The sequence below is a fragment of the Monodelphis domestica genome, chromosome 6, assembly GCF_027887165.1.
Source record: "Monodelphis domestica isolate mMonDom1 chromosome 6, mMonDom1.pri, whole genome shotgun sequence".
NCBI lineage: Eukaryota > Metazoa > Chordata > Mammalia > Didelphimorphia > Didelphidae > Monodelphis > Monodelphis domestica.
In genome coordinates, this window is record NC_077232.1 from 246,984,952 (window position 1) to 246,999,974 (window position 15,023).

Below are 15,023 nucleotides of genomic sequence, written 5' to 3' on the forward strand. Positions count from 1 at the left end.
GGACTAATAGAAATATTTGGGAAGCCTCAATTTCTGTCATCAGCCATGACATTTGTAGCCCTACTGGGAGGGCATGTATTCTGCCTCCCTCATTAGAGTGATAGAAGTTGTGAAAGTGAACTTGTGTGAAAAACTGAACTTCTCACTCACTTCTTGAAATGTGAAAAAGCAAGGATTAGCAACCTCTTATAAGACATTAGAAGAGTAGTTCTCTGCATTATCCTTCCCATTCCTTCATTCCATTTTTTTACAGTTTCCCCAAAATCCTATTTTCATCTCCTGTTTCCAAAGGATAGCAGGTAGAAGAAAGGGAATTGTGGTTAGGGATTGATGAAAAAAGAAACACAAGAAGTTAAAATAGGTAGGTAGATAAGAGAAAATGAAAATGAGGCAGGAAGAAGAAAGAAATGAGAAATGGGATAGGGATGAGAGAGTAAGTTTTGAGGTAAGCAGATGTTCTAGGACTATTCTAAGTAGTTGATTTCGAAAATACCTTCCAGCTTAGAATTATTCACTACTTTCTGTCACTATTGCTTTGCTAACTTACCAGGTTTACACCAACACTTAGGATTATAGGATTTAGAGTGGGGAGATACCTCAAGATATTATTTAATCTTAACTAACTCACTTTACAGATGAGGAAACTAACATCTCATGGAGCTTTAATGTAACCTAGGTCTTCTTAGTCCAAATCCAACACTTTTCTTATGATACTAGTATTCCTGGTTAAAGTGGCTCAGTATCACTGCATTATTTTATTCATGAAATGGTTTCTGGAAACTTTTTCTAATAGATAGTAAACTCGGATATGATAATTTTTATGTATAGTATTCATTAACTACTATAGAAGAGTGCATCTGTTCAAATATGTAAACAAGAACATAAAGAAATAAAAATGAATGTAATGAAATAAAAACATTATTATTGGTTGTGCATGAATCCATAAACTTCTATTATCTATTACTAGCCCTTGTCTAGGAGATACTCTGTATATTTGATTTTAATCCAGTAATAGCCAAATTATCCAATTTATTTCTCCAAATGTGGTTATTCTCTTCTAAGTTGAATTCTTGAGTATCTCTGGATGCATAATAATTCTTTATAGGTGTTGATCCTCTTTCTAGACTTAGTTCTTGATTTGGGACTTTGTGCTAGGACCAGCCTCTACCCATTACTGGTCTTTTAGGCCCTGATTGGTTATGTCCTGGGTTCTTTGCTCATCTCTACCTCCAAGGATAAACCCATGCTAAGAGTTCTAGGTGGTTTTAGTCCTTCCTGAATGGTTGAGATTCAGAGCATTCAGAGCAAAGGGGTCTTGGTGATATCTTATGACTGAGTGCTACTGATCTAGGAGCCCTTGGGCCTGAGGTGTCCCAATCAGAGTACTGCCATGCCATTCTTAGCTGTTTTCCAAGGTTAAAGCTGTAAGTTTCCAACTATTCTAGAGCTTTCTTATGGGTGCCTTCCATTCTCACTGCCTCCATGTATAGAGCCTTATAGGTGGTAGGTGTCTATGGTCCATCTCTGGTCCTGCAAGGGTGCTTCCATTTTGGTTCCTAGCACTGGCTTTTCTGGTGGACCTCCTTCTCTGTTGCCTATGGACTTCTGGGTTTTTGTGTAGTTGTAGGATAGATAATCGCATTGGATTTGTTGTTGGTCATTGTTCAATTTGGTGCTAGTTTTAGGTTTTTGCTAATGTAGGAAAGTGGGCGGTAGGTGTTTTCCTCTCTTCAGAGAAGACTTCTTAACTAGAAGTCCCCCACATGATTGCAGATAGCTTACTTCTTTCCTTTTGAGAAATGTCTATTCATATCCTTTGACTACTGTATGTTGGAGAATACCTTGAATCAGTTCATTATTTATCTTAGATATCTGACCTTTATCAGGAAAATTTACTGTAAAATTTTTTTCCATATTAACTATTTCCCTTCAATTTTATGTAATCGAAATTGGCCTTTTTTTCTCCTATAATCTTCTCTGTCTCATGTTTGATAATGTATTCTTCCCCTAACCAGAGTTGTGAAAGGTATCTTTTTCCCTATTCCTCTAATTTGTTAATAATATAATCTTTTATATCTCAGTCATTTTTCCATTTGGAATTTCTCATGGTATGTGTATGAGATGTTGGTATAAATATAACTTCTTCCAGATTATTTTCCAAGTTTTCTCAGCAGTTTTTGGTCAAATAGTGAATTCCTATCCCACTAATGGCAGATCTTTGGATTTATTGAACACTGTGTCACTATATGTGTTGTATGTGTTTGCTTCATGATTTTATATTCCTAATCTGTTGTACAGATCAATTTTTCTAATTTATAACATAGTTTTAGTAATTCTTTTCTTTGTGGTATAGTTTGAAATTTTGTATTTCTATGTCTTATTTGATAATATAAAACCACTTAATTATTTTATTTTTATATGGGATATTCAATTTTATAGTGTCTGTTAGGCCAAGTGGCATTTTTCCTTTGTATCCTACACACAATGATTTCTTTGAGCTTGGTAATGACTCCTAATTGATTTGTTATTTCTTCTAAATTCTGTCACCTTTCAGGAGTGGAAAAGTTCAGTTGTTCAGAAAAAGTCAACATCCAAAAATTTCCATCTAGACATAGAGTTCGGATACCACTTATTACTCTGCCACCTGCTAAAGTACATTCTTTCTCAGAAAATTGCTCACATAGAGTGGACTCTGAAGTCCAGAAGTCCTTTGAGAGCCCCATCCATGACTCATACGAGGAGTCACTTCCTGTCGACTACTTTGGTCCTGAAGACAGGAATGGGGACACCTCAGTTTCTCAGAAATCTGGGGAGGTTACCCCTCCAAGGCTTTCACATTCCTCTCAGGTGCCTACACAAAGCAAGTGGCTGAAATATCAAAACATATCCCCAGATGACTCGAATACTCAAGATAGAAGAGATATAAAAGTGACTAAAAGTTTCTTCACCATCTCTGCCTCGGGAATGCGACTTGATGATCCAGAACATCATCAGAATAGACTTCCCAAGAAAGGCCCTGAGGATTCTGTGCATTTGGAGATGATAAAAGGCATGCTTCATCAACAACAATTAGATTTCTACCACCAGGATTCTGTTTTCAGAAAGAAAAAATTATTTCAGAATTTAGATCAAACTTCCCAGACTGAGGAAATACAAAAAATGTTCACTCAGACAGCCCACAATGGCTTCTGGATAAAAGCAACTACCCAGGTGAGGAGCTGTGATAAATTAGGGATATATTCTAAAAGTTCTTCTCTTAGAAAACACACGCCTGAATTTTAGAGAAAAACCCAGCACAATAAACCACCAGATATTATTTTACTCTTTGTATGAATATTTTTTGTCCCCAAATACTAGCTCTATTTGTCTTTGGCCTATTTGAATAATAAGAATATGTAGTCATTAACTCATTTGTATTCCTACTAAGGAGTTTTCTTAAATAAAATTATTCTTGTGGCTCATTGACATAGGTTTTTTCTAGAAATTGAATGATATATTTTGAATATTTTGTACCAAGAAAGTTATCCACCTGTCAGTTATGTTTTGATGCTATTGCTTGCTCAGGAGTAAAATATTTCAAAGTCTCAAGAGGGAGGGGAGAGTAAAATCAAACTCATATGTATTATATATTACCATCCATGCATGAGATTCTGTTCTTTATTCAGAATTTGATGTGCTTATTTGGGATTCAGAAAGGAATTCTTGTTTGTAAATAAAAGGGTTGTACATTTTATTGAACATCCATAGAAAATATATCACGAATTGATCATTTTTCTGATTTGTTAATTTGTTCTTTTTCAGGAGATAAATGCCAGTACATTGTCATTTCCTAGTGGAGAAAGATCCAAATGTGCCTGTGTTCCCAAAAGAGAAATTCACATACCTGCTATCTTTCAATCTCCTGCTCAGTACAAACAGGTTTTTACAAACTCTCTGATAGGTATGAAGTGTCTTTCAATGAAAAAAAATTGTAGTTAGGAAATTTGTTCAACTATGTCGCTTTTGTTCTTTTGTTCTATAATCTATGAAAAAATATCTGAGATTACAATAAAGTGGAGGGAGCAAAATCTGCAGAGAATACTGCACAGTAGAGTCAGTACAACCAAAGAGTCCAATAAGCCTGAGCTTTGAAATGATGAAGAGACTGGTCCAAACAATGCAAAGTTTTTTGTTGGTGTTTTCAAACTAAAGTTCTCATGGAATTCTGCTGTAGAGATAGAACTCTGTTCAGTGAATAACCAAATCAAGATCCATAGACTTTTTTTTTTAACCTTTACCTTCATATCTAAATATCAATTCTAAGACAGAGGAGCAGTGGTCAAGGTTAAGTGATGTGCCTAGGGTCATACTTCTAGAAAAGAGCATCCTCGTCTGAGAACTCCTTGGTACCATCCCTGCCCTTCCTGCGGATGGCTTCAGACCTCAGCACAGGATGAAGTGGAGGATGAGGGATTAGGTTCTTTATCATGCTTTGGTTTCTGGGAACCAAACTACAAATATGAAATAATCCATGAACACTAGTCCATTTACTTAGTAAAGAATTCTTGTCTGTGCATCTGAAGGAAGTGGCCAGGCCTTCAGGGGAAAAGTCAGGTGAATCCTGGAGGTCCTTCAACCATCTCCCTGCTGGCCTTTTCCATGTGTCTTTCCCCACTTAGCTAGAAGTGGAGTATGCCACCCTGTATCACTGTTAGAGCCAGTCAGCCACCTCCTCAGAGGACATTTATTAAAGAGAAGAACATTTGGGGACCCATTTGTCACTGTTTGACTGATATTTTCCCAAGGGTAGTAGATACATGGTAGGAATTTTTTATTTTCTCCTGGTGTCTTCCTTGAAATATGTAATATAACACCTTACCTCTGATGAAGTATGTAAGCTTTATTTAAAGCTGATGACATACATTAATGTTGGGTGTAGAGGTGGGGGGTGACTTAGTGGCTAGAGAGCAACGTCTAGAGACTGGGTTCAAATCTAGCCTCAGACGGTTCCTAACTGTGACCCCAATGGCCTAGCCCTTACTGTTCTCTGCCATGAAATTGATACTTGATATTGATTCTAAGACAGAAGAGAAGGCTTCTGAAAAAGAAAAAGAATTTTTAAAATGTTGGTGGCAAGCACAATACTGGTTTTAAGGCATAAGAGGTGAAGCTTAGCCCATTAACTGTATTTGTTTAAGAGGATTCTTGAGGCATTTATTAAAGCACCCAATATCCGTCAGGCATTCCACCAGGGGCTGGGCATAGACAGAGACAAAAGATGAAATAGACCCTGCCCTCATCCTCTGCCTCATGAATAATTTGTCACCAGTACAAATCATATTATATTTTAATCAATAAATTTAATAATTATTATAATTCACATTTATATTCCTAGTGATTTTAAGTTTTCAAAGTAATTTTCTCACAACTTTGTGAATCAAGGAGCTTCAAATAGTATTCCCATATCACAAATGAGAAAACTGAGGTCAGAATAATAAAATTATTTGTCTAAGGTAACACAACTTGTAAGTGCTGGAGCAAGACCTAGAACCCAAGTCCTCTGATCTTTTATTCTTATTTTCATTGCCTTCACCTCTCAAGAATTCTATTTCTTTTTTTTTTATTATTTCTTTTTAGCATTCTTTTTAAGATTTGAGTTCCAAATTCTCTCTCTCTCCCTCTCTCCTACCCCCTCCCACACCCATGTGAAGGCAAGCAGGCAGTCTTTATGAAATCATACAGCACATAAGAAATCTCAGTTCTATTGGTAGGAGAGAGAAAGCATCTGTACCCATGCTTGGAGGTAAACACTTTGAATTTTTATCTATTTTTTTCTTCTTTTCAATCTAGAACACCTAAACATATTGCTGTTTGAGGTGTCCAAAAGGTTACACAAAGCGCTTTCAAAAGTGGACATATCTTTTTATACATCAACAAAAGCAGAGAAAAAGAAAAGCTTAGGAAACAGTGTTCCAACCTGTCATCATCAACAGCCTGCAAAGCTGGTCATGGTTAAAAAGGAAGGACCAAATAAGGTATCCTAATGATGTTTCAACTAGAAACCATTAGATGGTGTGTTTCTTATAAAAAGGAAAGAAGCTTGGTAGGATTTGAACCAACAACTTCATCTTTCACAGTACTAATTTATCCTGGAAGAGGGCTTTATTTGTGAGCAAGTAAGTTATTTTTGTACTTATATCAATATAAAGTTAGTTTGAGCATAGGAACTATTTAATTTTTGTCTTTTTATCTATAGCACCTAGCACAGTTCTGGTATAGTGAATGCACTTAATACTCATTGATCAAAGAACTGGAAGATTAGGGGGCCCCTTCCCTTGGGAAACAGCTGAGCAAATGATGGGCTGTGAATGAGATACCATGAGACGGTTTCAGAGAAAACTTGTAAGAATTGATGCAGAGAGAAGTGAGCAAAATCTGTCAGGAGATCAGCTTATGCAATAAGGCATCATTGTAAAGACAAACAACTTTGAAAAACTTAAGAGCTCTGATTAATGCAATGCCAGCAAGCTTGTACAGGTCTGATGAGAAAGCCTGCCACTCCACTGCCGAATCCAGTGGCAAAGACCCCGAGTGCTGGCATCCCCCACATGATTTTTATAATCAGAAAAAGGAGCAAAGCTGGGGATTACATCCAAAACACTTTTAGCAAGATAGGAGAGATAAAATTGCAGAGTGGGTGTACAAGAGGGATTGACTACTGGCTGTAACAGGAGGGTCAAGGTGTGTGTAAGGTGGGACTGCTGCAAATTCCAGCATTTAATGGGATTAGAACTTATAGCTATCATGTGGTTATCCTTTTTGGAAAGTGGCTTTTACCATTCTCCCTGAAAAGAGGATCCAGCCTCACTGAAGCAGGAAATCTCCATCCTCATGGCTAGTTTGTGGTTAGCCTGTAATAAACAGATTTCAAAAGGACGGAGGAAGGGAGACCTTGACAGATAGCAACTCTTACACACACACACACACACACACACACACACACACACACACACACACACACACAGAGGTTATCTAAATGATAATCTGAATATTAATCCTAAATTTTAAGGTTGACTTAATTCAACTATCAAATCTCTTAATAGCTGGGACTATTTTTCAATCTAAAATTGGAACAATTAATGCTAGTACCTAATCCATAGATTTATCCTAAATTTACCTTATTTCTACCTACCTCCTACCAGAACAGTGTGGGACTCAAGTTGCAGAATCTCAACATTTTCACACATTTTCATATGTAGCTAATGAGGGATTTTGTTTTGCTCAACTTTTAGTATTTGTTACAGAGATTTTGTTTGTCTTATTTCTCATTTTTGGAAATGCTGGGGTGATGTGGGGTAGGGATAAGGTTGTTCTCCCCACCCCCACCCCAAAGAAGGAAAAATAAAAGGATATTGAAACATATTTTTGAAATGCACAAGACAACAGAGGGAAGGCCAGAGGGGAACCACAGACAAGCAGGAAAGTTTTGAGCATCAACAAGTTGAAATATTATATATTTTAAGTGGAAAGTAGTCTATGTATAATAGTTTTATGCATAACCCTCATTTTTGTTTTTTGTGCTCTTATTAGTTGATGTTTACTAAATTTAGGATAAAAAAGAAGAATTTTAAAAAATTTTAAAATGCTTGTGTAAAACTAGGCCATGGTACACTGTATTAATTTACTCTTTTAAAAGTATGTTTTTGGGAACAGCTGGGTGGCTCAGTGGATTGGGAGTCAGGTCTAGAGATGGGAGGTCCTAGGTTCAAATCTGGCTTCAGATACTTCCTAGCTGTGTGATCCTGGACAAATCACTTAACCCCCATTGCCTAGCCCTTAGCACTCTTCTGCTTTGAAACTAATACACAGTATTGATTCCAAGACAGAAGGTAAGGGTTTAAAAAAAAAAAGTACATTTTTATCAACATTTTTACATAGCTTTTATTTTTCTCTCTATTATTCCTCCTCCCTACCAGAAAGCCATTCTTATAACAGAATTTTTTAAATAAAAAAATGATTAAAATAACTCAGAAAAATGGATTAATAGATTACACACACACACACACACACACACACACACACACACACACACACACACACACAATGTGTCAGACCAGGGTTCCTCTATGCCTACCACAGGATCAGAAGATGTCTTCTCATAAATCTTCTCTAGAACCAATTTTACTCTTTATAATTTCATAGTATTAATTTGTATCACTTTTGTAATTGTTACACAGTTGCTACAAGAATGGAAATAGAAGTATGTTTGTTTTCTTGGCTCTGCTTTTTCTACATTTCATCAGTTCATGTGTATCTTCCTGTGATTCTTTGTATTCATCATGCTTGTCATTTCCTGTACCAGGAATATTTCATTATATTCATGTGCTACAATTTATTCAGCTTTTCCTCTAATTACTAGGCATTTACTTCATTCCCAGTTCTTTTGTTAATTAATACTTTTGCTTGAGTGCAGTATGCAGAATGAATAATTATCTGTCAGAATTCTTGATTTGAGTTTGATTAATGGCAGAGAAAATGTCATTTTATTCTTCTTCTGTTAGTAGTAATACACCACAGTAGAACAGTACCTTTTATTTTTATTGAATTTTAACTTTTTTCTTCCTAGGGTCGTCTCTTTTATACTTGTGATGCATCAAAAGCCAACCAATGTAAATTTTTTAAGTGGTTTGAAGAAGTGAGCCCAGCTAATTTGACACAGGCAGAGTCTGTCCCCAGCACGGTATTAAATGACATAAAGAGTATTGGAATATACTTGAGATGCCAAAATATACCCCTCTATGAGGAGTGTCAGCTTTTGGTGAGGTGCGTTTGATAAAGACTGACCAACGAATAGACCCGCCATCCTAACAGATTGGTCTGAATCTAAACTCGCCTAAATCCAGCCAGACCTGCAGAGGAACAGGAGCTCTTTTGACCCCCCCACCCCCACCCCACCCCAGCAGACTGTGACACTAGGAGAGCAAGCAGCAGGGAGATGTACCCTGCCATCGAATGTGAGGGATGGACAGAGAGACCATAGTTCAGCTGGTCACCTGATTGTCTGATGGGGGAGAGAATACAAAGTTTTAATTTTGTTGTTTGTGCTAAATATTTTCCATGTACATGCACAAAAACACATACATACATGATTGTTACCAGCATGTGTAGTATTAATGTACCTGTCCAAAACTTTACATGAAAATCAATTAGGGAAGATTAACTTTACAAAATAATTCACAGCAGGATTCTTTTAATAGCTGGCTTTTTGTTACATTCAGAATATAATTAAATTTATGATCAGCCTTTTAGGAACATCTTTATCGCATCAAATGAGGTGAATTTATAGGCTATAAAGTACTATCTATATAGTATATACTATGAGTTTTGAATAAGGTTGTGCATCAATGAATAGCAGCCCTGGGACTAGAACCAAGGCCTCCTGTATCCTAGCCAAATACCTTTACTACTGTCTTAAGATGTTCTGATTTATGAATGCTCAAGTATTTTAAACCTAACTTTGTGATCTTGATCATTTAGATTCAAGGCATATCTTTCTTTCATTTTGCAGAAAAGGATTTGATTTTCAGAATAAGCAATATGGCAAATTAAAGAAATTTGCTCATGCAAATCCAGAATTTCACCATGAATCTAAAAGCAAACTTTATCTTAAACTAAGTAGGAGAGAAAGTTCTTCTTCCTATGGCAAAGGTAATTGCTCTTATCCTCTGGGGAAATTCCCTCATTTTAGATGATTTATTACATATATAGTTTTACATACAATATATCACAAATATAATTTTGATAGTATGGGTTATCTCTGTTAAATGCTTGTAATTAGATTTGATAAAACAGGAGATCCCACTAAAACTGAACTTTTGAGAAGAGCTCCTGAATTCAAGTTCTTTTCCTAGGTTCCAGTCCTTGAGGACAGGGAAGACTTTGTATTGCTTTGTATCCCTAGCACCTAATATCATTCCTTATACATTGGACTTAATACATGTTTCTTGAGGCTTCCCTCCCTATGGGCATGGGGTAGAGATGAAGAGTTTATTGACAACAGCCACACTGCCTCCCAACACCAAATCCTCCTCCTCAGCAACCTGGAGAAGCACAGGGGGAGCCTGCCCGCAGTCTTTCACTCTCACCCCTGGTTTTCTCTTTCCAGATCTATTAAAGAGAAACTCAACTTAAAAAAACAAACAAAAAAACAAAACCTTACCTTCTGTCTTAGAACTGATACTAAATATTAGTTCCCAGACAGAAAAGCAGTAAAGTCTAGACAGTGGGGATTAAGTGACTTGCCCAGGGTCACACAGCTAGGACATATTTGAGGGAGATTTGAACCCAGGATTTCCCATCTCTAGACCTAGTTCTTTATCCACCAAGTCACATAGCTGGCCCAAAATTCAACTTTAATAAACACTGAGAACAAGTCTGACATCATTATTAAGGAAGATTCCATTAAAGCCCTGCTTATTTTTTTACAGATGACCTTTGGGTAATTTCAAAAACCCTAGACTTTGAGATGGATACTTTCATTGCGTGTAGTGTTTTTTTTGGACCGTCATCATATAGTGAGGTGGAGCTGTTGCCTCTGAAAGGCTATTTCCCCTCAAACTGGCCATCTGACAGTAAGTTGTGCTAAACGATACTTCATTTAGTCTAGTTTTTTTCAACTTTATTTTTGGTTGTTTCCTTTGTTTTAAAAGATAGACAGTGCAAGCATAGCACCTATAATAGGAGAAAGTTTAATGGTGTTCCAGCTGAATCTCCATAGTACATAAGTGCTCAAAATACTCTATTCAAAGGATTTTTTTTAATGGAATGAAATAGTCAGTAGATGAAGTTTTCACTTCATGTGATATTCATTAGAAACTCTGTGAAGTTAACTTGTTTTTTTCTTCTTTTAAAAAATTGTTTTCAATTAGAAGTAGAAACAATTTTTGATGTTTGTTTTCTGACATTTTATGATTCAACAAGTAACTTTATAATAAATGTTCATTCTTGTGATCTGTCTCTAGCGGTGGTTCATGCTTTACTGGTTTGTAATGCTAGCACAGAGCTGACAAGTATGAGAAACTTGCAAGAATACTTCAATCCAGCCACTCTACCTATAATACAGCACCTGTTAACAAGGTATATAATTAATCATTGATTCAGTAGCATCCACAAATGATAGAAATGTGAAAAAACAACCAACATAGTCCATAAATATTGCTAATAAACTTCAAAGTATCAATTTAAGGAACATAATTTTACTATTAGTTTAAAAAATCATAGGTCAATTTGCTTCTCTATTAGGCCATTAAACACAATAGTGACATTATCTGTCTAAATCAAACATTAATTTTCCCAGTATTGCTCCTATTAATTTCACTTCTGTATGTCTTAGTACTTGCCATTTCTGTTTACTGTGAAATTTACTTTTAAACTGAGTATTACAGATGTATTTATAACATGAATCATGTGTCTTAGCTCATACTTGCTTATTATTAATAGACTTTATATCTCTATTTTGATTTTCCCAAATTCCACATCTCATTTCTTTCTTATTTAGAAGATGACATCTGAACAAATATATTAAAAGAATATGAAGATAAATATTTTCTACTTTATACTATCTTCTTGTAGCTTTTTTCCTAAAGAATATCACCCAATAGATATGCTTTAAAATATCCAAAATACAATAACCATTGTAATTCAATTCAGCAAACATTCATTAAACTACTATGAATGAATGAAGCCCATGATGGAAGAAAAGTGAAAGTTTTGAATAGGACATGAGAACATTATGTAAACATATGAATTGGAGACATAAAAAGTAATGTCACTGTCCAATAAAATCATGGAGAACAATGAATCTGCAGTCTTTCTACATTGTTTCACCAGATTTCATCTGAGAGTTTTTATCACTAATATCCTGATTATACATTAAGAATTCAAATATTCTTACCTTTAACAAAAGGTCACATACTATTAAATATTTCAGATAAGACATAATGTTAGTGCATGATCTAGGAAAGGACCATTTTCATGACCACAGTAAAATCAAAGAAAGTTCCTATAAAACTCATTCCTTTTGGAATGTAACAGTCTAAAGAAGACTGAAATTTATTTTTACTTAAACTTGAGGATATTTATGGATTTTAGAGTCCTGAAAAAAAGCAAAGCTTTATGTAGTCGTTTTTAAAGTAGTTTCTTGGGATTTATAGTTTACCTAATTCCTTTTTAGTAGTTGCTCTAAAATTACTAAAATATGCTTCTAATTTACCTAATCTTACTTGCTGAGTTTTTTTCTAGGTCTTCCCAAACTGAACACAACAATAACAGAATCAACAAAAGAAAGTTTATTCCACCAGCCTTCAGTAGGAATACCAACAAGAACCATGAACTACTCAACCCAGAAGCAACACTGCAGCTAGCTAATGAGACAATTCAAACATATAAATTAAACATGGATCAGGCCACAGCTCTTATTCAGATAGCTCAGATGATGGCATCACATGACGATGGCAGTGACCTTGGGGAGCAACCTACCCTCCCTATTACAATCATACATGGTAAGAGCTGTTCTCGGTCTCTTACATGGCTAGCCATTCCTGTTTTTGCCATGGATTGTGTTACGATATAGTTTCCCTTTTCTCTATCATCCTGCTCTACTGTCTGCTTTCCACTCTACCAGTATCTCTATTAAAATGTGTCACTCAGAATTGAATGTAATTCTCCAAATATGACCTCTACAAAGAATGGTTTGTTTTGGACACTACATTTCCATAAATGCAGCCTAAGGGGCCAGGCGTGTTTTGGCTGCCATGTCCCCCCACTGAGCTTTCATAGCAAAATAACTGAGTCTTTTTCACACGAGCTGCTCTTAAGTTAGAGCTCACCTGTGCTGTATTGTACAGTTATATTTCTGAACCGAAGTGCAGAATTTTGTGCTTATTCTCATGAGGTTTTACCTTGTTATAATGTCTAACCTGTTAAGCTCTATTGTAGACTTTGATTTTATCATACAGCTTACTCATCATTCCACTAAACTTTATGTCTTCAGAAAAGCTGATGTATATGCTCTCTATGCCTTCATCCACATTATTGGTAAAATTGTGGAATGATACCTATCCAAGAACTGAACCAAAAGGAGACCCTGGAGACCCTCCCGGTTGACATCTGTTTACTAGTCAGTGCTGGTGAGGTTAAATCAGTCAATTAATTTCAAATCTATCATACAGTAATATAGTTCACATGTAATCCAACCCCAAGAATGTTTTCTTATGGTCATGTATAACTTTAAAGCTCTTTTTAAAAACTGTTTGTTCATGTTTTTTATTATGTTATCTGTTGAAAAATGGCTTTTGCTTCTATGTTTGTTTTATTTTCCTGAATGTTTTGGATATTAGGCTTTATTGGTTATATGGATTCAGTGGTTTTCCTCTACCATTTTCTCCTTTTTTTTTTCCTAAAATTCAGGCATGTTACCTTCCTACTCAATAAATTCTAGTGACTCCCTTTTACTTCTTTTTTTTTTCTATTTGAATTAGTTTATTTAGTCAATTTAGAACATTATTCCTTGGTTACAATAATCACATTATTTACCTCCTTCCCATAGTCAATGTGCAGTTTCATTGGGTATTTTGTCCTTGATCAGAACCTATTTCCATGTTGTTTTTGCACTAGGATATTCATTTAGAGGCTACATCCCCAACTATATCCATTCGACCCATGTATTCAAGCAGTTGTTTTCCTTCGGTGTTTTTACTCCCACAGTGTTTCCTCTGGATGTGGATAGTGGTTTTGTTCGTAGATTCCTCCAAGTTGGTCAGGGTCATTGCATTGCCACTAATGGAGCAGTCCATTACATTCGATTGTACCACAGTGTGTCCCTGTGTAAAATGTTTTCCTTGTTCTGCTCCTCTCACTCTGCATCAGTTCCTGGAGGTTGTTCCAGTTCACATGGAATTCCTCCACTTTATTATTCCTTAGAGCACAATAGTATTCCATCACCAACACATACCACAATTTGTTCAGCCATTCCCCAATTGAAGGCCATCCCCTCATTTTCCAATTTTTTGCCACCACAAAGAGTGCAGCTATGAATATTCTTGTACAAGTCTTTTTCCTTATTATCTCTTTGAGGTACAAACCAAGCAGTGCTATGGCTGGATCAAAGGGCAGACAGTCTTTTATCTCCCTTTGCACATAGTTCCAAATTGCCCATCAGAATGGTTGGATCAATTCACAACTCCTCCAGCAATGAAAATGTCCCAACTTTGCCAAATCCCCTCCAGCATTCATTATTTAACTTTGCTGTCATGTTAGCCAATCTGCTAGGTGTGAGGTGATACCTCAGAGTTGTTTTGATTTGCATTTCTCTGATTATAAGAGATTTAGAACACTTTTTCATGTGCTTATTAATAGTTTTGATTTCTTTGGCTGAGAACTGCCTGTTCATGTCCCTTGCCCATTTATCAATTGGAGAATGGCTTGATTTTTTGTACAACTGGTAAAGCTTTTTATAAATTTGAGTAATTAGACTTTTGTCAGAGGTTTTTGTAATAAAGACTGTTTCCCAATTTGTTGCTTCCCTTCTAATTTTGGATGCATTGCTTTTGTTTGTACAAAACCTTTTCAATTTGATGTAATCAAAATTATCAATTTTACATTTTATGATTTTTTTTCTAGTTCTTGCTTGGTTTTAAAGTCTTTCCTTTCCCAAAGATCTGGCAAGTATACTATTCTGTGTTCGAATAATTTACTTATTGTTTCCTTCTTTATGTTCAGGTCATTCACCCATTTTGAGTTTATCTTGGTGTAGGGTGTGAGATGTTGATCTAAATCTAATCTCTCTCCTACTGTCTTCCAATTTCCCAGCAGTTTTTATCAAATATTGGGTTTTTGTCCCCAAAACTGGAATCTTTGGGTTTATCATAGACTGTCTTGCTGAGGTCATTTACCCCAAGTCAATTCCACTGATCCTTCCTTCTGTCTGTTAGCCTGTACAAAATTGTTTTGATAACCACTGTTTTATAGTATAGTTCGAGATCTGG

General features: G+C 35.9%; 1 protein-coding gene across 5 annotated transcripts in view; it reads left to right on the plus strand.

Moving 5' to 3' along the window:
• The window catches only part of ZGRF1 (zinc finger GRF-type containing 1), a 102,915-nt gene that overhangs the window by 48,902 nt on the left and 38,990 nt on the right, over positions 1 to 15,023 (plus strand). For 4 of the 5 annotated variants that reach the window (XM_056803059.1, XM_056803061.1, XM_056803062.1 and 1 more), the window contains 8 exons: positions 2,555 to 3,210; positions 3,802 to 3,940; positions 5,830 to 6,014; positions 8,606 to 8,802; positions 9,548 to 9,687; positions 10,467 to 10,610; positions 11,001 to 11,115; positions 12,280 to 12,539. In XM_056803059.1, the coding sequence (XP_056659037.1) occupies positions 2,555 to 3,210; positions 3,802 to 3,940; positions 5,830 to 6,014; positions 8,606 to 8,802; positions 9,548 to 9,687; positions 10,467 to 10,610; positions 11,001 to 11,115; positions 12,280 to 12,539 (1,836 nt within the window). Of the gene's footprint in view, positions 1 to 2,554; positions 3,211 to 3,801; positions 3,941 to 5,829; positions 6,015 to 8,605; positions 8,803 to 9,547; positions 9,688 to 10,466; positions 10,611 to 11,000; positions 11,116 to 12,279; positions 12,540 to 13,030; positions 13,482 to 15,023 lie in introns of those variants that run through there. The other variant, XM_056803063.1, reaches the window with a different exon arrangement.